A 26,118-nucleotide genomic window follows, 5' to 3' on the forward strand; every position below is an offset into this window, starting at 1 on the left:
AACGACGATTTGAAGACGCAAATGACCAAAAAGCTCAAATGTACAAGATATAATTCAAGTGGTTCAATTTAATGATGAGAACCGTCTAAAAATTACAAGAGTGCAAGCCGCGAAATGCAAAGTACAAGATATCTCCACGTACGAAAGGACGTTCGAAAATCCGAAATCGGGACCTGAGCCAACTATCAACGCGCGACACAACGGACCTAAAATTACAAGTCTACTATGCACAAGAATATAATATAATATATATATATATATATATATATATATATATATATATATATATATATATATATATATATAATTAATATAAATTATATATATTATATATATTTAAATAAAACGTCGGCAAAACTAGAAAACAAAGTGATTGAGCTGGATCCAGCTGGCCATGCGATCGCATGGCCTGGCTGCCTTATTCCCATGCGATCGCATGGCAGGGAAATGGTGGCCAGGTCCTATAAATTGCAACGTTTTCAGCGAATGTAAAACACATCTTTTTCTTTTCCTTCCTCTGATCAATGTAATATATATTTATATTTATAATATTAAGTTTAATAATAATTGGGTTATTGTAAGAAATGTTTTAAGGTTTTTTAAGTCGGAACTCTGCCCGTGTAACGCTACGCGATAAATAATCACCGTAAGCTATGTTCTTTCTTTTTAATTTAATGTCTCTTAACTAAGTTATTATTATGCTTATTTGAGCCGAAGTAATCGTGATGTTAGACTAAATATTAAGACGAGGTTATTGAATTTTGTACCATAATTTGGGTTTGGATAAAAGACCGACACTTGTGGACATTGGACTATTGACTATTAATAGATAGGGGGTATTGTCTAATCGAATGACAACTCATTAGAATCTGTCGAACCTATCTTCAAATTAGTTAATCTAATAATTATTAAAATGATTATGTATGTCCTATTTAGTGACATTTATACGACATCTTTTATGATCATTTAATTAATTATTCGAGTTGGGTAATTGATTATTCATTCTGATCAAGTGGGTAAATTAATATTCATATCTCATTAAAACAGGGGTGGATTACATACAAGGATAATTGGTGTAATTGTTAACAAAGTAATAAAACCTTGGATTACACGCAGTCGATAACCTGGTGTAATCATTAAACAAAGTATTAAAACCTTGTTACAGTTCGAATCCCTAATTAGTTGGAATATTTGACTTCGGAAATAAGGTTAATTTGACGAGAATTTTATAATTATGACCGATGGACTATTATGGACAAAAAACCAGATAGGTATCAAATAAACCAGGACAAAGGACAATTAACCCGGGTAACAATTAATTAAAATCAAAACGTCAAACATCATGATTACGGAAGTTTAAATAAGCATAATACTTTTATTTCATATTTCATTGTACCTTTATTTACTGTCATTTTAATTACTGCAATTTACTTTATCGCAATTTAACTTCTGTCATTTATATTATCGTCATTTATCTTTACGCTTTATTTAAAATCGACAAACCGGTCATTAAACGGTAAAACCCCCCTTTTATATAATATTATTACTACTTTTATATATATATATATATATATATATATATATATATATATATATATATATATATATATATATATATATATATATATATATATATATATATATATATATATATATATATATATATATATATATATATATATATATATATAGTTGTTAAAAATATAGTATGTATCACTAGCTCCCTGTGGAATGAACCGGACTTACTAAAAACTACACTACTCTACGATTAGGTACACTGCCTATAAGTGTTGTAGCAAGGTTTAAGTATATCTGTAACATCCCGTTTTTCTTCATACATGTCTGAGGTACTTGATTGATCTTTAGAATGTTCATACTTGGTTGTATAATAGTATAAAGATGATTGTACGATGAGTGCATGAAGTGTACCAAGCGTACACGTGTTGCTTGTTCGAATGTCGAAGAAAACTGGACGTTGTTTGAGTTACATGATGTGTACGTACCTTTTCGATCCCAAATAAAGTTTGAGTTGACATTTCAAAACCTTACCATTAGAAAGGAAATCTTATTACGTTTCCAACGATATTTGATTCATCGAAAACGGAGTTACGGTCAAAAAGTTATGGCCAAAACAAGTTTGCTGAAGTTCGGATGAAACAGGCAATTGTCACGGCGCGACAAATTGCTCCGCGGCGCGACAAATGCCTATGTTGAAGGTCAGAAAGCTTGAAAAACATGTTCTAAAATCACCCTTTGGGCCACGGCGCGACAAATTGCTCCGCGGCGCGACAATAGGCACGATCTGGTGCTGTTCAGCCTTTTAATGAGTTAAATGAAGGGCAAAGTTGGTATTTCACATATGGACGGGTTTTTGGCCATAAAACTGATCCCAATCTTATCCAAACCTCATTCTCTTCATTCTCCTTCCCTCCCACTCACACACCAAACCCTAGAGAGAGAGTAAAGGGTTTAGAGAGAGAAAGCTCGAATCGGGGATGAAGAAGAGTGATTCGGGTCGGGTCTCAAGAGTTAAAGTTGTTCTCCTCGTTCACGGCTACGTTGTGGTAGTAATGGTATGTTCTAATTCCGAAATTCATCTTTATGATTTAATATTCAAGTTAGGGTTTTTAGATTTTTAGTTGTAAAACCCATTTAGATGATGAAGTGGGTTTATGGAAACTAGTTATTTTTGATACATGGCGGGTTTTGGGTTGATTGACGTTTTAGCCATGATTAGGCTTTGGTTTTGGGTGTACTCACTTAGTTTAGTGATTTTGGAAGCGTTGGAACCCTTTTTGGGTGTATTTGAGTTGACTAATTTTGTAATGGGTCAAAATTAGGGTTTATGTGTCAAAATGGGTTGTGAGTCAAGTTTTGGTGAATTAAGTATGTAAATACTTGTTTTAGGTGTTATTTGGTGTTTTGGTAATATAATCACTAGTCGTTAGTGATTTTGGGCGTTTTTGAGACTTAGGTCAAAATGGGTCGACTTTGATTGGGTCAAATTTGGTAATGACACTAAATTGAATTAAATGGATGTTAAACACTTTTTGTTAAGTGTTAAATGGCATTTTTGAATGAAAGTGAACGTGAGAAATGATTTCGGGTTGAAATTGGTATTTTAACCATAAAGTCAAACTTGGTCAACCATGAAACGGGTTTTTGGGCAATATACAAGATAGTATGCATTTAATGGCTAAAGTTGATGTATTTGGGTATTTCGGGAACGCGGGAACTAGTCTCGTTAGTTTTGGACCTTCGGGTGTCGTTAAATGTATAAAAAGGTGTATTTTGCACTTAGGTGTCTAAATGGGTGGATTGTGGAGGTAGGTATAAACCCTTGGTTAAGGGTGTTTGCGTCAAATTCTCTTGAAGGGAATGTGTGATGATTGTGTGAATACCTATATGTATATTATAGGTAAAAGCTTGCTCGGTTGCGTTTGGTGGCGACTTTACATACATGACTTGTGCATGCATCTCGAGGTGAGTGGAATAATTATGCGTGTACGTATATAATGTATTTATTGTTTGATTGACATGTGGTATTGTCGCGGTGTTCAAGACATCACATTGTCATGGGAGTGGAATTGTCGCGGTGTTCAAGACACCACTCATTGTTTTGATTGACATGTGGAATCGTCGCGGTGTTCAAGACGCCACATTGTCATGGGGGTGAGTTAGTCGCGGTGTTCAAGACATCACCCGGGGGATTAGTGATTACGCGGTGTTTAAGTAACACTAATGGATGTTATGAACTCCGATGGTCTTTCAAGTACCGTTCCCTTGTACGATTGGTTAACCATGGTTGAGTGAATTTGTATTTAGCATATTAAATTGTGAACTATATGCTATTGTTGTTGCTAGCTTCTTGTGAATTGTGGATAGTAGTTTATGCATGATGTTTGCATGGCTGTCGAATTGCTAGCTTGTATGCGGTATTGTGTAAGTGTTTGCAAGTAAGTAGATTATATATGTATATGTATAATTATTGCATTCACTAAGCGTTAGCTTACCCCTCTCGTTGTTTACCTTTTTACAGGTATTGTGATTGTGAAGCTAGCTAGTTGATAGACTAGTTGCGTAGTAGCGCTTGGGCTCTATGGGGTAGCTTTCGGATATGGATGTGGATTGGGGATTTTGTAGATCCTCGGGATTATGCTCTTGGTATCGGGTTGGGCTATTGTGTCTTAACCGTGGTGTTGTATAAATGTTTCGAGGCCGCATCGTTTGGTTGTGTCGAGTCAAACCTTGTATGTGAAATACATTCTCGTAAGGATGTATGGTGTCATTGTAAACCAAGAGTCGAGATAAAATGTTTAACGTGTTATTATGATAAATTGTATATGGATAACTATTTCGAAATGGTTTGTATACTTGGGTGATATTGGGACCTAACAAAAAAAAAAAAAAAAGTACTCCGTTTTTGGTTAAACGGTTTGGGGTTGTTTCAAGTGGTATCAGAGCATAGTCTAAGGGAATTAGGTGACCTTGGAATAGGTGCCTAGTCTTAGACATTTGACGGATGTGCGTTATTTGCGGGACTTGTAGGAATACGGGTCGGTTTGAGATTTGTTAGTGCCTTAGAGTAGGTGACTAACTAGGACTTGTGATTATCCAAAGCGTGATTATGTGGGGCCTTATTTCGTGTGTAAATTAGTGCCTTAGATAACTAGTGCCTAATGTAAGTAGGCGAACTTGAATGTTGTTAGTGATAGTCACCTAGGTTGTAGGTTGACTTGTGTTGCGGTGTACTTGTGTATATTAATTATTATATTGTATATATGTGTATATATATATACAGGAATCTAGTTGTGCGGTGTCCTAGGGACGAATCTATTGGAGAGATTCGAATAATTGGCGGTTTTGAGTGATCAAGTTCGCGGTAAGGACGTTGGTCATTCGGGTACTAGGAGTTATCGCGTGTTATTTTGTGTGAATGTTGCGTCAGTCCGGGTAAGGTACTTTGCGTGGACATGTGAAAATGGTAAGGTACGCATTTGTAATAATGACCGATCACCATTATTACGAAAGTGTATCTTGACACTAAGCATGACATGACAAGTACCGAACGGAGGAAACGTGGCATGGTTGGGGTAGAACGGGACGAATTAGGAATCTTCTATTGGTTCCTAGGGTATAGTAGTCTCGAGTGATGTGCTTGTTGTCACATCAGGTTCTTTGTGAGTCGGGAAGTGTACGATGGATTCGGTTAGTTAAGTGAGCGAGCCAACTCACGACTTTGGTGCGTGCTTAGTCACCCTAAGTAGTGGGTGCACTGTTGAGATTGTTATTGGTTTTAGTTACCCATCGTAACTGGGATGACGAAATTACTCTTGTGTGTGTGCGACGAGGACTTGAATTCCGTAATGGAATGCGACAAGTTTAATGATTGTAGTTTTGAGTTACACTCGGTAGAGTGTGTGGTTAGAGAATCGTGTTAGGATTCTTGTTGTGTGTGTCGCCTTGGAATTGGCGAATCGGGGAGTCCTTGGGTCATTAAACTCATGGGAGTGGGACCCGTATGACGATGGTTGCGTTAGTGTGTTGTTGATTATAGGGCAACATTCTTAAGGGAATACCCCTTGTAGTAGTGGTTTTATCGAGGTGTAGAAAGGATGTAAGACTTGGTGTTTCCAAGCATCCCCTTAGTGATTGGATGAAAGGTTTCGTTAGGCTATGTTGTTTTGGCCTTGTGGTGTGTGTAGCGTGTGATCGCTAGAAACTTTCAAGAAGACAATAAACTGTAAGGTTTGTCGGATAGGTGTGACTTCGAGTTATTATTGTGGTAAAATGGGTGACATCGGGTGTATGAAACCCAAAGATCGAGTTTCTAAATTTCGGTAGATTGTGGTGGGAGTCTGCATGACACTGCGTCAGGTGCCTTCTTATACCTGCTAGTGTAATGTTCAACTCCGGTGATGGTGTGATCACTCTGTGCTTAGGGTGCCCGTGAGATGCCCTTAGAAGTAGCGGAGATTACAACAGTGATCGACGAGTGATTGTAATTCGACGGTTAAGAAAGTCGGAGTTTAAGAGCATTTCGGTAAATACTTCTTGGGAAGTGACTGATGATCGAATCTTGTTGCTCTTAAGTGTTATATGGGTGAAGATAACCGGTGAGCTGGTAATGGAGTTCATGGACGGTTAGGCCGAAGGTTAAGATGAAGTGTTGATATTGCGGTCGATGCAATTATTGTGTCGGATTGGTCACTCCTCTCCATGGGAGTGAGCAATTGTTGGTAAGGGTTCGTTGCGTGGAAGGTCGGGCGATCTCGACTGAGATGTACGATTGATTAATCGGAATGACGTATGCTTAGGCATAGAGACGTATGTGGGACTTTGGCGGAGTTCGCCTTGCGAACGATTAAGGCAGTCGATTGTGATTTGTGGTATGAAGGTGCGAAGTCGTCGCGTGTACGACACCTCCGGTAATTTTGTATGACGGCTCTGAGAGCCTAAAGTGAATTTGCAGTGATTCGGTGTTTATGATTAGTGATGAGAATGATCATGTGTGTTGTGGAATGGTAATTCCGCGGGATGTTATCATCTTTGCGGTAAGAATGTGGAGCTAGATCCTAAGTGGGGGAGTTTTTACTGCCACCCGAGGAAGCTCCCGTGGTACTAGATCAAGTGAAGTGTAAGACCTCTTAAGTAAGGTGGTCGTGTAGTACCAAGGTGCAGTATGAGACCAAGTGTGAAGTTGAGATCACGGAAGTGAGAGAATGTAATTGTTATTGTGGGTGCTCTCGTGATAATAATTTGGGTAGATGTGAAACTCGGATAGTACTGTCAAGTGAGTACGAGTTCGAGATGACAGTGAATACTGTATTTTCCCTGTCGGGAAACGTGATCGTGAGAATTTTCAGTGGATTATTCCACTTTGTGGATGGTTGTGAGGAGGGGAGCGCCGGTTCTGTTTGTCTCACGTCGAGACACGCGGTTGTTGTTTGTTTGCGAGAGTGTGTTCCCTAGAGTGATTATTTTGGTGATACCGAAATTTCTTCGTTAAAGGAATAATCCGGTTGCGGAAATGAGGGAGGTTGGTTCTTGAAATAGAGAACATACTTGATTGACCGGTTGAGTGTTGCGTTATGGACTGTTAAAGTGCAGAGTTTTAATGGAGGCAGCTTGAACGTTGAGCGCGTGAAATATCGCTTGTTGCGGTAATGCACGCTAGGGATTATTAGCGTGTGGTGAAAACTTCGGATTAATGGAAATTGTTAATGGAATTGTTGCAGACATCGAGTTTGGATGTGTGTCGGAGGACTATAGAGTGTAGGTTCGGATTAGTTAAGTGACTAGGATCACGAGGACATGATTGAATTTAAGTGGGGGAGAGTTGTAACATCCCGTTTTTCTTCATACATGTCTGAGGTACTTGATTGATCTTTAGAATGTTCATACTTGGTTTTATAATAGTATAAAGATGATTGTACGATGAGTGCATGAAGTGTACCAAGCGTACACGTGTTGCTTGTTCGAATGTCGAAGAAAACTGGACGTTGTTTGAGTTACATGATGTGTACGTACCTTTTCGATCCCAAATAAAGTTTGAGTTGACATTTCAAAACCTTACCATTAGAAAGGAAATCTTATTACGTTTCCAACGATATTTGATTCATCGAAAACGGAGTTACGGTCAAAAAGTTATGGCCAAAACAAGTTTGCTGAAGTTCGGATGAAACAGGCAATTGTCACGGCGCGACAAATTGCTCCGCGGCGCGACAAATGCCTATGTTGAAGGTCAGAAAGCTTGAAAAACATGTTCTAAAATCACCCTTTGGGCCACGGCGCGACAAATTGCTCCGCGGCGCGACAATAGGCACGATCTGGTGCTGTTCAGCCTTTTAATGAGTTAAATGAAGGGCAAAGTTGGTATTTCACATATGGACGGGTTTTTGGCCATAAAACTGATCCCAATCTTATCCAAACCTCATTCTCTTCATTCTCCTTCCCTCCCACTCACACACCAAACCCTAGAGAGAGAGTAAAGGGTTTAGAGAGAGAAAGCTCGAATCGGGGATGAAGAAGAGTGATTCGGGTCGGGTCTCAAGAGTTAAAGTTGTTCTCCTCGTTCACGGCTACGTTGTGGTAGTAATGGTATGTTCTAATTCCGAAATTCATCTTTATGATTTAATATTCAAGTTAGGGTTTTTAGATTTTTAGTTGTAAAACCCATTTAGATGATGAAGTGGGTTTATGGAAACTAGTTATTTTTGATACATGGCGGGTTTTGGGTTGATTGACGTTTTGGCCATGATTAGGCTTTGGTTTTGGGTGTACTCACTTAGTTTAGTGATTTTGGAAGCGTTGGAACCCTTTTTGGGTGTATTTGAGTTGACTAATTTTGTAATGGGTCAAAATTAGGGTTTATGTGTCAAAATGGGTTGTGAGTCAAGTTTTGGTGAATTAAGTATGTAAATACTTGTTTTAGGTGTTATTTGGTGTTTTGGTAATATAATCACTAGTCGTTAGTGATTTTGGGCGTTTTTGAGACTTAGGTCAAAATGGGTCGACTTTGATTGGGTCAAATTTGGTAATGACACTAAATTGAATTAAATGGATGTTAAACACTTTTTGTTAAGTGTTAAATGGCATTTTTGAATGAAAGTGAACGTGAGAAATGATTTCGGGTTGAAATTGGTATTTTAACCATAAAGTCAAACTTGGTCAACCATGAAACGGGTTTTTGGGCAATATACAAGATAGTATGCATTTAATGGCTAAAGTTGATGTATTTGGGTATTTCGGGAACGCGGGAACTAGTCTCGTTAGTTTTGGACCTTCGGGTGTCGTTAAATGTATAAAAAGGTGTATTTTGCACTTAGGTGTCTAAATGGGTGGATTGTGGAGGTAGGTATAAACCCTTGGTTAAGGGTGTTTGCGTCAAATTCTCTTGAAAGGAATGTGTGTTGATTGTGTGAATACCTATATGTATATTATAGGTAAAAGCTTGCTCGGTTGCGTTTGGTGGCGACTTTACATACATGACTTGTGCATGCATCTCGAGGTGAGTGGAATAATTATGCGTGTACGTATATAATGTATTTATTGTTTGATTGACATGTGGTATTGTCGCGGTGTTCAAGACATCACATTGTCATGGGAGTGGAACTGTCGCGGTGTTCAAGACACCACTCATTGTTTTGATTGACATGTGGAATCGTCGCGGTGTTCAAGACGCCACATTGTCATGGGGGTGAGTTAGTCGCGGTGTTCAAGACATCACCCGGGGGATTAGTGATTACGCGGTGTTTAAGTAACACTAATGGATGTTATGAACTCCGATGGTCTTTCAAGTACCGTTCCCTTGTACGATTGGTTAACCATGGTTGAGTGAATTTGTATTTAGCATATTAAATTGTGAACTATATGCTATTGTTGTTGCTAGCTTCTTGTGAATTGTGGATAGTAGTTTATGCATGATGTTTGCATGGCTGTCGAATTGCTAGCTTGTATGCGGTATTGTGTAAGTGTTTGCAAGTAAGTAGATTATATATGTATATGTATAATTATTGCATTCACTAAGCGTTAGCTTACCCCTCTCGTTGTTTACCTTTTTACAGGTATTGTGATTGTGAAGCTAGCTAGTTGATAGACTAGTTGCGTAGTAGCGCTTGGGCTCTATGGGGTAGCTTTCGGATATGGATGTGGATTGGGGATTTTGTAGATCCTCGGGATTATGCTCTTGGTATCGGGTTGGGCTATTGTGTCTTAACCGTGGTGTTGTATAAATGTTTCGAGGCCGCATCGTTTGGTTGTGTCGAGTCAAACCTTGTATGTGAAATACATTCTCGTAAGGATGTATGGTGTCATTGTAAACCAAGAGTCGAGATAAAATGTTTAACGTGTTATTATGATAAATTGTATATGGATAACTATTTCGAAATGGTTTGTATACTTGGGTGATATTGGGACCTAACAAAAAAAAAAAAAAAAAGTACTCCGTTTTTGGTTAAACGGTTTGGGGTTGTTTCAATATCCCCTTTCATTTTAAGCGTTGTTTGGTTTTGGTCTTTTGCTAGAGTAAGTGTGGATTAGTGAACTTGTATATTTATGTCAAGATGTCTATCATCACCTTTATTTATGTACATATGTTATCATCAAAACACTTATTGTTATGGGTTAAGATTAGTATAGTCATTAAGTATAACTCCACATTAACCTACATTTTCCCCCCAACAAGTTACAAATCTGACAGAAGAAAAAAGTTGTGTCAAATTTTAATGGGCCAATCAGAGTTCACCATTAATTTTTATATATTATTAATTACTATATTGTATGCTCAACTACCAATAATATTTTATCATATCACCTTCTATAAATTTAACACTTAAATTTGACACTCCCTTTAGAAAATTTCACTTCTTGACCTTGTCACATCACCAAAAAGTATATCATTTGCCTTGATATTACAGTGACGGTTTGAAACAGTCTAATAACCAAACCAGAGAGAACCATGTCTAGTCTATTATAGATTTGGTTCCCATATTTAGTTAGTCCTATAGAAATTTTTGCAAAACCAATTAAATTAAGCAAAAAAATTTGAAAAGTGATATGTATACAATCAATTTTTATATGTATACAACTAATCATGTTTTACAGTGTTGTATATAATCAATCATGTTTTACAGTGTACAACACTGTAAAACATGATTGGTTGTGTACATAACAACAATATTTGAGTAATATCATCACCCAAAAGTTTTACAGAGTAGCTAGGTAGGTTGACCAAATATATTTTCATTATTAGCAGTCTTCAATATAACCCCGGACATAAATAATAAATAAAATCTATATAGTCTAATAAACCTCTAAAATGATGACATCATCATTAAGCTAAATTAGACTATACTTTTCATAATGATGATTTAATTATATATTAATTTAATTAAAAAAATAATACATAATCTTTTATAAAAGAAAATAAAAATCTCTCCTAAATTGTAATTTTATTTTTCTAAAAAAATTTAAAAGGCATTTATTATTATTATTATTAATTATTATTATTAATAATTATTATCATTAAAAATATAAATATAAATATTCAACTTTGAGCGAACTTTATGTTTGTAAAATCAACGACAAGTTTCTTAGTCGGAATCCGTGGTTCCACGGGGCGATAAACTAAATGACTTTAGTATTTACATTCACTTAATACCTAAAACATATCATTAAACTGTTTCGTTTAAACAAACCCGTGTTTTCACGGGTTATTTCACTAGTAAGATATATTCACTCTATACAGCAAAATAATCCTTGAAACACCAAAGCCCTCTTTGTATTTGATACCTTTAAACAGTTTTCTTATCTATGCAAGATGAAATATTGCTACAAGATAAAATACATTATTGACGTGGTCCAGAATCCAGTTTAGATTAGAAATTAGTAGGTGACTAACTAGGTAACCAACTAACAACAATAGTCTGACAGGCGGACGAGAAAGGTTGAAATATCATTGTCATCCGAAACTCAGTCGTCATGTGAGAGGTGAATCATGTTTAGTTTCACTGCTCGGACAGTGGTCCAAACCAACAAACTGAACCACTTCAAGAAGATATTTGTTTCGTCAAAACGAAAATACTTTCTGAAAGTCGTTACATAACCAACTGGCCTACACACAAGCATATCATGAGAGGAAACTAGGCTAATTGGTTATCAAACTCGAGTATCATCTAATGCATTGTTGATAAAGTTAAAAAAAAAAAAAAAAAAAAAAAAAAAAAAAAAAAAAAAGAGAAAAAAAAAGGAAACATAACTTAAGAAGAAATCGTTAACGATATCTATGAGTCCCTCAATCGCCTGATACGAGAAGCTTACATAGACAAAAGGGAGAACTTAGGGCTGTAAATGAGTCCCTACTCGCGTGCTACTTGAGATCGACTCGTTAAAAGCTCGAGCCGAGCCTAAGCGAGCTCGAGCCCGAGCTTGAACTTAATTTGAAGCTCGTTAAGTAAACGAACCCGAGCTCAGGAACCAGCTCGCGAGCCTAAACGAGCTTTTTATTTATATACACAAAATATTACTCCGTAACTTTTAAATAATATACTGTAATATATAAATATAAATTTATTATATATTAATAATAGTTGAAAAATAGTAAATCTTATTATATGTCGAAAAAAATTACAAAAGAAAAATGAATTTGAAATATTAAAAAATTAAATAATATAAGAAAAAAAGAATATATAACTAACGAGGCGAGCTTGAGCTTGTAAAATATCAAACGATCCGAGCTCGAGTTTAAACTATTATGCTTAAACCAAACCGAGCTCGAGCTCTATGAAATTTAAACGAACCGAGCTCGGGCTCGGCTCGTTTACGGCCCTAGTTACCGGAGAAGGAACTAAGCAAATAAGCCACTACAACACACAAAGTGAAATAGGTTTATTTTTTTGGGTTCACGTGTTCTAGGATTTAATGGAAATAGACCCCAACCGGTTTTCAATCGTAGATTGGTCCGCTAACCAGACCATAGCACACCACTTAGAGATGATTCAGTCAGGTTCCTAGTTCCCAAAGCCTAATGACAGGAGTTTGGGGTTGCTTATCTTTTTCAGTCTAATGCATTTTCCAAAAGGCTATAAAAGCTTGGATGGTGAAAGTAGCTTATCAATCTGTTCATTTTGGGCTCAAATAAACTCATTTCATAAGCACCATTGTAATTGGTAATTTCAGGTTTTAAATGGCTTATAAGATTTAACATAAGCTTCTTTCTTGTTTTGGGTCTAAGAATTAATGTCAATAAGTCCCAATTGTTCGGCATTGGGGTGAGTGATTCCGAGATTATGTCTTTTGCTAATGTGACAGGTACTCGTGTTGGTAATTTTCCTACCACTTACCTTGGTGTTCCCATTGGTTGCTATATGAAACGTATTTTGAGTTGGGAGTCTTTGGTAGATAAGTTCCGTACCAAATTAGCTTCCTGGAAAGCTAGCTTATTATCTGTAGGTGGCAGGTTAACCCTCGTGAAATCTGTCATGGGAAGTCTCGGTATATATTTTATGTCGCTATTTAAATGCCCGGAATCTGTTTTAAAAAGTCTTGAATCTTTAAGATCAAGGTTTTTTTGGGGCGGTGATATGTCGGGTAGAAAGATAAGTTGGGTCAAATGGGACTCGATTCTTGCTCCTTTTAATTATGGTGGCCTAAATGTAGGAAGTTTGAAAGCGTTTAATATTGCATTACTTATAACAAATGGTAGTGGAGGTAGGTTAATAAACCGAATGATTTATGGTTGAAAGTTATTAAAGCGATCCACGGGAATTCATTCAGCATTGTTTCAGGTCATGGGACCTCTATGTGGTCCAGTATTGTTACGGCTTGTTTGAAAGCTGTTAACGATAATATGGTGCCTGATAATTTATTTCGATTGGATATTGGTAACGGGAGAGATGTCCGGTTTTGGCATGACATTTGGTGTGATAATTCACCACTTTCTTCTCGGTTTAATCGCTTGTTTCATTTAGAAACCAATAAAGACGACTTGGTTGCTGATAAGTGGGTTGATAATGATTGGAAATGGTCTTGGTCCAGGGATGATATTTGTAGCCGAAATGAGCAATTAGTGAAGGAGCTTAGGAACTTGATCGGCAATATCCAAGTTTCTGATCGTTCGGATAAATGGATATTTACTGTTAATAATGATTGCTTATTTATTGTCAAAGGTGTTCGACTGGCTATTGATCGTAACATGCTTCCAAATTTACAATCCGACACTTTATGGTTTAAATTCTTACCGAGAAAAGTTAACATCTTCTTATGGCGTTTTAGACTCGATGCTCTTCCCGTTCGTTGGAACCTCTCCGCAAAAGGTATAGAGTTAAATTCAATTGTGTGTCCTATTTGAAATAATGGTGTTGAATCTCGTGATCATCTCCTTTTCGAATGTTCGATGGTTGTTGAGTTGTGGCGTATGTTTCGGGTTTGGTTAAATTGGGACATGCCTATTTTCGATTCGTGGGACTCGTTTTATTCTTGGGTTGAAGGGATCCGATTACCGTCTTCGAGCAAGAACCGGATCGTGGCGATCGTATGCACGTTACTTTGGGCTATTTGGAGATTTCGTAATGGTGTTGTCTTTGATAGTCCTTTTTGTCGTTCTAGTAGTCTTTTTGATGTTATTAGATTAGTTACTTTTCGTTGGATATTAAATAGGGGTCTTCTAGATTCAAATTGGAACTTGTGGCTCGCTATGCCTTTGTAATTCTCTCTTAGCGCCTTGCTAGAGAGCGTTTGTTATTTTTTAATATAATTGATTCTTTGGCCGTTAAAAAAAAAAGATTTAACATAAGCTGAAAAATAAGAATCCCAAACACCCTTCATTACAAAAGAATATATCATCATAAATTTATTTCGTCTTATAATTGCAACAAATAAATTATTTTATGTAGTCACCTCCTGTATTATACAAGTCGCAAAACATGATTTACATACTTATAGCATGAGACTGATTGTTTATGTAGCATTTCTTTTCCTATATGGTTTGAATTGTGTGTTTTATTTCCATTTTTCGTCACAAGGAAGTAAACAATGTGATCTAAAAATCTTGTCATTAGACGCTCAAATGCCAAATGTCATACGTGATACGAGTTATGAGGTACTATGAAATTAAGTATCCAGTAAGTTAGGTATTTTAGCATTATGTTTGGTATTTATAAAAAGTAAGTTATGTAGATGAACTTCAACCTGAAGCTCAATTGAGGCACTTGGGTTTAGCCCATTATCACTTGCATCTAAAAACCCAAAGTTTTTCACATACCACCAAGCAACTGCTAATTTTGAGTTCCATAAAATCAGGAATATCATAAGAAGATTATTAACTCCGACAGTTTTGGAGATGGGGATGTGTGAATATGAACAAAATCAACAATCAGAAATGTGATAGGATTAATATACATTTATGTAATTACATGGAAGAATTGATAAAGATAAGAAACTTGGGAAGATTTTCAAGAGCCAACGTGAAAACTGCCCCAAACACAAAGAGCAAGACAAAAGCGAACACCACTTTTGCAATGTACCCGACACCCATAACTGAAGGTAATAGTCCTTTGGTTGATTGTAACTCGTCCAAACCCTGAAAATAGCAAATATGATAAATTATTAGGCTGAATGCGATTCGTGCAAAGTTTAATCATAGAGCGAGATATGAAAAAAGGTCCATCCGATCCGTCTTCAAGATTCAAAAATACAGTGTCAAGGTAAGGTTTAGCTGGTAAAGTCCATGAACAAAAAATAAAGTCTATGTGGCATCATCCAATCCATTGCGAGAGCTGCCACCTCTTCACACGTCGAATGGGAGTGTGGGTATTTGGACAAGTGGATCATTAGACGTACATCATCAACTTTTTATTCAACAAAAGCTACTTCACGTCTATTAATTGGGGATTCGCGATGAGTCAGATGTCGACTTTAATAGTCTACTATGCTATTTTATCATGTATTATCTTATTATTAACTTTATAGAAAGAGAGCCACCATGACCCGTTGCGCAGCAGGCTAACTAACCCATTTTAGCAACACTAATGGCAGTCATAGATTGACAGAAGCCCCATTGGGGATATTATTACGAGTTTTACTTTCAGTGCTAGCCTATTAAACCAATGGAAGTACATAATGGAGCTTCAGTGCAAAAGTTATTGAGAAAACTTATATAACTGTACTAGTTAGGAATTGGTACCCATGAGATTTAAACGCATTCATATTTATTTAGATATCTAAATACGAGCACTATGATGTAAGCATAACTGTAAGTGCAACCAAGAAAACTATGGTCTAATGTGTGATGAAGACAAATGAGGTAACCTATATATATATATATATATATATATATATATATATATATATATATATATATATATATATATATATATATATATATATATATATATAGGGGCAGGATCAATGGGAAAGTAACCAATCGGGGGGAAGCGGGGGAAGCAAAAAAAAAAAATTCGTTTTTTTTTGGAATTTTTTTTTTCCGGCACCAAGATCACACGAAAATATGAACATTTAGAAGAGACACTTCGTGATGAATGTTATTATTTAGGCGGGAAAACGATCGACAAAAATAACATTCAAGATAATATTGTTCGTGAAAAATATGAACATTTTTTTTCATGTTTTGTGAAGTAAAATTTAGCCCGATTTAGAGTTTAGGGTTTATGGTTTGGTGTTTTGGGTTTTATCCATAAACCCAAAACACCAAACTCTAAACCCTAAACCCTGAACTCTAAACCGTTCGTGTTAAAAACTCAATCTAAACCCTAAATCTAAACCCTAAACCCTAAATTTCTAAACCCTAATATCTAAACCCTCTAAACCCTAATATCTAAACCCTAATATCTAAACCCCAATAGCTAAAACCTCAACATACGCTCGAAAAACACGATAATTGTTTTATATTACTTCTTCGAGCGTTTTCCCGCCAAAATAAAAACATTTATCACAAAGTGTCTCTGCTAAATGTTCATATTTTCATCCCATCTATAATGTTCGTGAACAAGGTTTTTTCAAAAAACGAAAAAAAAAAAAAAGTTTTTGCTTCCCCCCGCTTGGTTACTTCCCTCTTGATCCTACCACTATATATATATATATATATATATATATATATATATATATATATATATATATATATATATATATATATATATATATATATATATATATATATATATATATATAAGTAACCAATCAGGGGGAAGCAAAAAAAAATAATTTTTTTTTCGTTTTTTTTTTGGAATTTTTTTTTCAGGCATCAAGATCACACGAAAATATGAACATTTAGAAAAGACACTTCGTGATGAATGTTATTATTTAGGCGGGAAAACGATCGACAAAAATAACATTCAAGATAATATGATCGTGAAGAATGTTAACGTTTTTTTTTCATGTTTTGTGAAGTAAAATTTAGCCCGATTTAGAGTTTAGGGTTTGGTGTTTTGGGTTTATTCCATAAACCCAAAACCCCAAACCCTAAACCCTAAACTCTAAACTCTAAACCGTTCGTGTTAAAAACTCAATCTAAATCCTAAATCTAAACCCTAAATCTAAACCCTAAACCCTAATATCTAAACCCTAATAACTAAAACATCAACATACGCTCGAAAAACACGATAATTGTTATATATTACTTCTTCGAGCGTTTTCCCGCCAAAATAAAAACATTTATCACAAAGTGTCTTTATTAAATGTTCATATTTTTATCCAATTTATAATGTTCGTGAACAAAGTTTTTTCAAAAAAAAAAAAAAAAAAATTTGCTTCCCCCGATTGGTTACTTCCCTCTTGATCCTACCACTATATACATATATATATATATATATATATATATATATATATATATATATATATATATATATATATATATAGTGGTAGGATCAAGAGGGAAGTAACCAATCGGGGGGAAGCAAAAACTTTTTTTTTTTTCGTTTTTTGAAAAAACTTTGTTCACGAACATTATAGATGAGATGAAAATATGAACATTTAGTAGAGACAGTTTGTGATAAATGTTTTTATTTTGGCGGAAAAACGCTCGAAGAAGTAATATATAACAATTATCGTGTTTTTCGAGCGTATGTTGAGATTTTAGCTATTAGGGTTTAGATATTAGGGTTTAGATATTAGGGTTTATAGGGTTTAGATATTAGGGTTTAGAAATTTAGGGTTTAGGGTTTAGATTTAGGGTTTAGATTTAGGATTTAGATTGAGTTTTTAACACGAACGGTTTAGAGTTTAGGGTTTAGGGTTTGGTGTTTTGGGTTTATGGAATAAACCCAAAACACCAAACCCTAAACCCTAAACCCTAAACCCTAAACTCTAAATCGGGCTAAATTTTACTTCACAAAACATGAAGAAAAAAAACGTTCATATTCTTCACGAACAATATTATCTTGAATGTTATTTTTGTCGATCGTTTTCCCGCCTAAATAATAACATTCATCACGAAATGTCTCTTCTAAATGTTCGTATTTTTGTGTTATCTTGATGCCGGAAAAAAAAATTCCAAAAAAAACGAAAAAAAAAAAATTTTGCTTCCCCCCGATTAGTTACTTCCCCATTGATCCTGCCCCTATATATATATATATATATATATATATATATATATATATATATATATATAACACGTGTAAATCTGAATTGATCTTCTTCCTTTAAACAACGATCACTAAGACATGAAATAAACACCTGAAAACAAATTATATTTTTTGACAAATGAAAAGATTCTCTAAGTGGCACTATTTCAACTTATATCTTTATCATACGTGTTGAAACAAACCTTCAACACAAACACATTCTAAAAGGTAAGACAACATACCAGTGGAGACGATTCATGTTTCGTTGTTCTCCTGATACTTTCCGGAGCTCTTGTACGTCCTTCATGACCAAACATATATCAAGTTATAACAAAAATGTTTCTCAACAAACATAAGATTATAAGAAAAAAGAAATCAAATTATAAACAAATGTTTCAATAGTTATCATACAAAAATCAATTTATTAGAGTTTACTTGACTAATAGATTAATAATTTTACTTTCCCGTATATGTTCATTTAATTTCCAAATTTGGTCCAGGTATATTATATATATTGTATACAAACCGAATTGCTTTTAACAATTAGCCTATGCGTCCCAAATAATAGTCCACCTGGCCATTTCAGTCGATCCCAAAATCGCATACTAATAAAGGAAAACAAATTGTATTGACTCGACAGTATAAAAATATAAGAATTATGATGACATTTAGAGAAGCTTAAAATTAAGTGATAAGCACCACTCACAAAATTAGCAAATTTTGTGTTTTTCCTCTTTGATAAGTTAAATCGCGCTTGTATCCAAACACTTACAAAGATGCATATACCGTCGAACAACATAATAACTGTACACACTTGATATGTGCACTCCCAAACATCCCCCAACAGTCTCATTACAAACTTCAATGATTATGTTTTATAATTCTTGTGTTTTTGTGTTTAAACCTTTCAATCTTGCATTGCTCATAACACACGACTATTCAGATTAAAGTATTAATATTGATTTATGATTAATGATACAATAAATTCAGTAACCATCTAGTAACAAAACAAAACAATACCTTCAGTTTCCGTTACTGTTTGCAGCTTCCAACCATCACCATAACAAGTCAGAAGAGAATTAGGACCAAAATTGACTGCTTCTTCACCATCTTTTACAGATTCTATATACAAAGCAAGCGGTAATCCATTATCGAGTTTTCTATTGATCAAATTCACTGCAAATCCGGATTCAGTACCAATTGAAAACCTTCTGATTTTGTTTGAACTTGTGCAGTTGACTTCTACATACTGTATGTAAATATTTTAATCAATGCTATTATGTAATACTACTAATATGATAATATGATATAATTTGAATTGTGAATATTAGAAATTAGAGATAGATATACGTACCGATAATGGAACTGATGGTGAATCATTAACTTCAGAGTTTTCCCTTTCGACCGCCATGCGAGAACTTTGAAATTGAAAAAGAGATTAGGGTTTGGTTGACGTTCAATTGTTCATACGAGTAATTCTTTGACTTGGTATAATTGACTTTTTTCAAGGCATAACTAGTTTGGGAAAAAAGCAAATTTGGCACTTTTTTCTTTTTGTCAATATGCCCGTGGTATTAAATAATTGATAAAATTGACCATTTCGTCCCTGTGTTTTCTACTTTTTGCCCGTTTCATTCCTGTATTTTATTTTTTGCATTTTTCATCCTTAAAAGCATTTTAAAGTACCAATTTCATCTTTCACCCTAACGAAGGTTAACTGAGTCCGTTAAAACTATTCACAAGGACTATCCACGTAATCTTCAACTAATTAAACTACAAACATCAATTCATTTTCTAATTTAAAAAATTATAAATATTTAGATTCAGTACAACAGATTGACGCATTTTAACATAATCTATATAACTTTAAGTCTAAGTCATACTAAAGTGTATATAACTTTAAGTCTAAGTCCTTTATATTAACATCGAAAAGCCGGATTTTCTGTTTCGTCAACCTTGATTAGGGTCGGGTTGAAGTTTTTTAACTTATAAAACTACACTTGTACAAAAGGATGGCCAGATCCACCACCGGAAGCTTTGTTTATTGTCTTAGGCTTGTTTTTCCTTTCACTTTCTATATATTTCAGTTTAATATACTTATGAGCACTTATACAATGAAATGTGAGTCCAAGCTGAACATGCTTAAATATATCAATTCATTCATTTTGTACAGAGAAAAGGACCAAACACTGAGTGCATCAGTACGTACCCTAGTTAAGAGAATGGCACCAAATATAAGATTCACCATATTAAATGCTTTATACAGCAATCACAATACACAAGAATAATATATGTTCATGTACGATGATTATAAACCGTAGTAATTGGAACCTGCCTTCATAAGTTATGGGGCGTTAACGTTTTGTTTCACCGTTGTAATCATATATAATATCGCCCCGCAAAAGAAAATCAAAACAAACAGGCACCACAAAAGATGTGTACACCGTACACATATCATCTTAACCTTTTATAAGACCCCTTGTAGCGGATGAGTGCAACGTCGTGGGGTGGTGAGTTGGGACCAACCGCCGCCCCTTTTCCCCAGTATCAAGGCGTTGCCCAACCAAAAAAGTGTGGCGTTCCTTGCCCTGCAACGGGGATGGCAACGTGCGTTGGTGTTTTTTTTTTTTTTTTTTTTTAAAAAATCTTATTTTTATCCCCTTTTTAATACTTATCCCAATTATATTTTGACACATCATCACAATACGCTCGAAAAACACGATAATTGTTAGATTGTCGGAATCTGCGGGTTTGTATTTGTCCCCAGAAAATTTGTAACGACCCTGGATTTTCCAACGTTTAATTATTAATAATTTATTATTAATGCTTGTGTTTTAATAAACGTGTTCTTATACGTGTTACTTGTTACCGTATTTAACTTTTCATGGCCCGACTAGTCTTTGTGACACACGTACTTTACACGAATAATATTTCGAATATTATTTACGTTCATGATTAATTATTATTAATCATTTTTAATTAACGAATGTTAGTAGTTAATTACTTGGGCTTTGTTTATTTATTTGTTACATACTTACATACTTGGGCTTTATTAATGTACATGGATTTGGAAGCCCACTCTACTCTCTTAATGGACTAGTTAGCCCATTATTATGCAAGTATTACATTAAGATAAAACTAGATTAGTTAGTCATATGTAAAGACTTGTTACATGTATACTTACACCATTTCCCCACACCATTTAACTTTATTACTTCTTCTAGCTTACACCATTCTCCCACATATGAAAGTGCATTTGATTCCTTCCTCTTTGAGCTCCAAAAATCGTCCACCATGGTGTGTGTGGGGGAGTTCCATTTTCAAATTTTTGTTACTTATTTACTAGCCTTTCACTTCACTTTTCACACACACACAAAATACTTACACTTTTCTCTCATTTTTCTCTCTAACTTGTAAGTAACAAAGCTTTAATTTCTCTTCTTTTTCCTTTAACAAAACCGCCATCTTCATCATCATTTACTTGATCTTTGTTTGTTGTTTACTTACTTGTTACTTGTTTATGTTAAAGATCAAGTTTTCTAACTTGTATCTTCATGTAATCTTGGTTACTTCCATCTTTTGTTTGATGAAGAACCAAGAACAAGAATCTAAACTTACTAGTTTATGGTTCTACATTTAAATGTTTTCAAGATTTAAAGTTCATAAGTTTCATAATTATACTTGTGTTCATGTTTTGTAGACTTAAATCCTAAGATCCAAACTTTGATTTGAATCTTCCTAAGTATGAAACAAACATGAACATAATACTTGTACTTTAGTTTAATTCTTTCTTTTGTAAGTACTTTAAAGTTGTGATGTTGTTAAATTGGTCAAGTATTACTAGTTAATTTTGATCTCATATTTCTTGAAACTAAAAGTTAACTTTATAAGTTTAAGAACATGGAAGTATAACTTTCTAGTTATAACTTCACATACTTATGTTGGATCTAAGTTTATACAGCTTATGGTCTTCTAATTTTATTGTAAATAAGAGCTTACAAGCTTGCATACATTTTTTCAAGTTGAAAATCTAAGTTTCATAACTTATGGTTTCATTAAAGTGTAGATCCAAGTTTTGTAACTTAGGATCTAACTTAAGAACACTAGATCTAGACTTTCTAGTCTAGGATCTTTAAGATCTAACTAAGATCTAAGTTCTACAACTTAAGATCTTGTTTATTTAGTTTACTTTCAAGTTTGTAGCTTAATATTGTTATTAGAACTCATGTATGTGTCGGATCTAAGATCTTGATGTAACTTTGGTTCATCAAACTACATACAACTCTTAAGAGAGTTGTGCTACATATCTTAGACTTACACTAGTGTTATGATGGTCAAACCTTGGTTAAGTTGATGCAAATCCATCAACGAGTTGTACACTTGAGGCTATACGCATCAAGGATGAGAACCGTGATGCGCATCAAGCACCAAGAACCCACTGGAACACCTTTACTTACCGTTTTTGGAACTGATCGGACTACCTGGGCTACTGGAAATTTGATTTTCAGTTAGTTCGGTTTGAGTAGATGATTTTTCGTTTAGACCTCGTGTTAATCCGAGTTACGGTTTAGGATCTATGGCCTCCCGAAAGTCACTACACCCTATTAACGTTGTGCTGAAATTTCTGACCTACTCGCACTTAAACCGTCACCACGGTCAAACAAAGACAAGTTTGATTCTGGAAATTGGTCAGCCTCTAGGGGACTCATATACGGAGCCATGGCCACTAGTCTCACCCCATTTCAGTTTGTATAGAGGTCTTGGCGACTGAACTAAGTCAGCCTTTATTTCAAACTCTAGTCTTGACTTAAAACTTACTTTACACTTTTTGTTTAATGATGAATGATGATGGTACTTAAGACCTAATTTACATACATTTAAACCTTTGAGAACGATTTACTGACTTAGTAACTTTTGACTTAGGTTGAGGACCTTCCGGACCAAACTACTTGCTTACTATTCCCGCGTATCGACTTTTACTACTTTCCAATGTGAGTTATAGCATCCCTTTTTACTTTAACTATTTTGGGAACTGAGATGTAGTGACCTGAACTTTTCCATGTTTATATATATATTAAATGAAATTGTTATTTACATGATTAAGTGTTTCCAACATGTTAAGCAATCAAACTTGTTAAGACTTGATTAATTGAAATAGGTTTCATATAGACAATTGACCACCCAAGTTGACCGGTGATTCACGAACGTTAAAACTTGTAAAAACTATACGATGACATATATATGGTTATATATATAGTTAACATGATTTTATTATAAGCATGTATCTCATTAGGTATTTTAACAATGAGTTATATACATAAAAATGAGACTATTAATTTAAGAAACTCGAAAAAGATATATATAACGATTATCGTTATAACAACGTCTTACTAGGTACATATGAATCATATTAAGATATTGATACACTTGGTTAATTATGTTAAATGATAAGTAAATATATTATTAAGTGTATTAACAATGAAATACATATGTAATAATAAGACTACTAACTTAATGATTTCGAAACGAGACATATATGTAACGATTATTGTTGTAACGACATTTAACTGTATATATATATCATACTAAGATATATTATATATCATAATATCATGATAATATAACAATTTAACATCTCATTTGTTATAATAAACAATGGGTTAACAACATTCAACAAGATCGTTAACCTAAAGGTTTCAAAACAACATTTACATGTAACGACTAACGATGACTTAACGACTCTGTTAAAATGTATATACATGTAGTGTTTTAATATGTATTCATACACTTTTGAAAGACTTCAAGACACTTATCAAAATACTTCTACTTAACAAAAATGCTTACAATTACATCCTCGTTCAGTTTCATCAACAATTCTACTCGTATGCACCCATATTCGTACTCGTACAATACACAGCTTTTAGATGTATGTACTATTGGTATATACACTCCAATTGTAGTGACCCGAACTTTCCCATGTTTATATATATTAAATGAGATTGATATTTACATGATTAAATGTTTCCAACATGTTAAGCAATCAAACTTGTTAAGACTTGATTAATTGAAATATGTTTCATATAGACAATTGACCACCCAAGTTGACCGGTGATTCACGAACGTTAAAACTTGTAAAAACTATATGATGACATATATATGGATATATATATAGTTAACATGATACTATGATAAGTAAACATATCATTAAGTATATTAACAATGAACTACATATGTAAAAACAAGACTACTAACTTAATGATTTTTAAACGAGACATATATGTAACGATTATCGTTGTAAAGACATTTAATGTATATATATCATATTAAGAGATATTCATACATGATAATATTATGATAATATAATAATTTAAAATCTCATTTGATATTATAAACATTGGGTTAACAACATTTAACAAGATCGTTAACCTAAAGGTTTCAAAACAACACTTACATGTAACGACTAACGATGACTTAACGACTCAGTTAAAATGTATATACATGTAGTGTTTTAATATGTATTTATACACTTTTGAAAGACTTAAATACACTTATCAAAATACTTCTACTTAACAAAAATGCTTACAATTACATCCTCGTTCAGTTTCATCAACAATTCTACTCGTATGCACCCGTATTCGTACTCGTACAATACACAGCTTTTAGATGTATGTACTATTGGTATATACACTCCAATGATCAGCTCTTAGCAGCCCATGTGAGTCACCTAACACATGTGGGAACCTTCATTTGGCAACTAGCATGAAATATCTCATAAAATTACAAAAATATGAGTAATCATTCATGACTTATTTACATGAAAACAAAATTACATATCCTTTATATCTAATCCATACACCAACGACCAAAAACACCTACAAAAACTTTTATTCTTCAATTTTCTTCATCTAATTGATCTCTCTCAAGTTCTATCTTCAAGTTCTAAGTGTTCTTCATATATTCTACAAGTTCTAGTTACATAAAATCAAGAATACTTTCAAGTTTGCTAGCTCACTTCCAATCTTGTAAGGTGATCATCCAACCTCAAGAAATCTTTGTTTCTTACAGTAGGTTATCATTCTAATACAAGGTAATAATCATATTCAAACTTTGGTTCAATTTCTATAACTATAACTGTAGAGACCCGTCCTAATCCATCCGGACGAAGTCCATATCGATTACAAACGATTCACAACAGTTGATTACATCGCGAGGTAATTAACCTCTATATGATAAATTTTACAAACATTGCATTCGTTTTTAAAAGACAAACTTTCGTTACATCGACAGTTGACAGGCATGTAAAGCATTTCATAATATATCCAAATATAATTGACTTAATAATAATCTTGATGAACTCAACGACTCGAATGCAACATCTTTTGAAATATGTCATGAATGACTCCAAGTAATATCTCTAATATGAGCAAATGCACAGCGGAAGATTTCTTTCGTACCTGAGAATAAACATGCTTTAAAGTGTCAACCAAAAGGTTGGTGAGTTCATTAGTTTATCATAAAGAATCATTTCATAATTTTAATAGACCACAAGATTTCATACTTCCATTTCTCATAATCATACGTCCCATGCATAGAGACAAAAATATCATTCATATGAATTGAACACCTGGTAACCGACATTCACAATATGCATATAAGAATATCCCCATCATTCCGGGATCCTCCTTCGGACATGATATAAATTTCGAAGTACTAAAGCATCCGGTACTTTGGATGGGGCTTGTTGGGCCCGATAGATCTATCTTTAGAGTTCGCGTCAATTAGGGTGTCTGTTCCCTAATTCTTAGATTACCAGACTTAATAAAAAGGGGCATATTCAGTTTCGATCATTCAACCATAGAACGTAATTTCGATTACTTGTGTCTATTTCGTAAAACAGTTATAAAAGTTGCGCATGTATTCTCAGCCCAAAAATATAAAGGGTAAAAAGGTAAATGAAACTCACAATACTGTATTTTCTAGTAAAAATACATATGACGACATTGAACAATGCAGGGTTGGCCTCGGATTCACGAACCTATAT

At 34.4% G+C, this 26,118-nt stretch overlaps 1 protein-coding gene across 1 annotated transcript; it reads right to left on the reverse strand.

Moving 5' to 3' along the window:
* Nucleotides 1–14,784: 14,784 nt before the first annotated feature.
* Nucleotides 14,785–19,561, reverse strand: LOC139844706 (uncharacterized). The gene is made up of 4 exons (XM_071834926.1): nucleotides 19,432–19,561; nucleotides 19,098–19,326; nucleotides 18,320–18,378; nucleotides 14,785–15,079 (listed from the first exon to the last, which is right to left on the reverse strand). The coding sequence occupies exons 1-4, from the start codon at nucleotides 19,486–19,488 to the stop codon at nucleotides 14,909–14,911; spliced, it is 516 nt and encodes a 171-aa protein (XP_071691027.1). The 5' UTR covers nucleotides 19,489–19,561; the 3' UTR covers nucleotides 14,785–14,908.
* Nucleotides 19,562–26,118: the final 6,557 nt, after the last annotated feature.

The sequence above is a fragment of the Rutidosis leptorrhynchoides genome, chromosome 4, assembly GCF_046630445.1.
Source record: "Rutidosis leptorrhynchoides isolate AG116_Rl617_1_P2 chromosome 4, CSIRO_AGI_Rlap_v1, whole genome shotgun sequence".
Classification (NCBI taxonomy): domain Eukaryota; kingdom Viridiplantae; phylum Streptophyta; class Magnoliopsida; order Asterales; family Asteraceae; genus Rutidosis; species Rutidosis leptorrhynchoides.

What these genes read in the sequence shown, in the direction of transcription:
- LOC139844706 (XM_071834926.1), bottom strand. Translation starts at nt 19,488, where the DNA reads ATGGCGGTCGAAAGGGAAAACTCTGAAGTTAATGATTCACCATCAGTT. An exon ending in CACCATCAGTTCCATTATCG is followed by an intron (nt 19,327 to 19,431) that starts GTACGTATATCT and finishes ATTTACATACAG; the next exon opens with TATGTAGAAGTCAACTGCAC. An exon ending in AACAGTAACGGAAACTGAAG is followed by an intron (nt 18,379 to 19,097) that starts GTATTGTTTTGT and finishes TTGGTCATGAAG; the next exon opens with GACGTACAAGAGCTCCGGAA.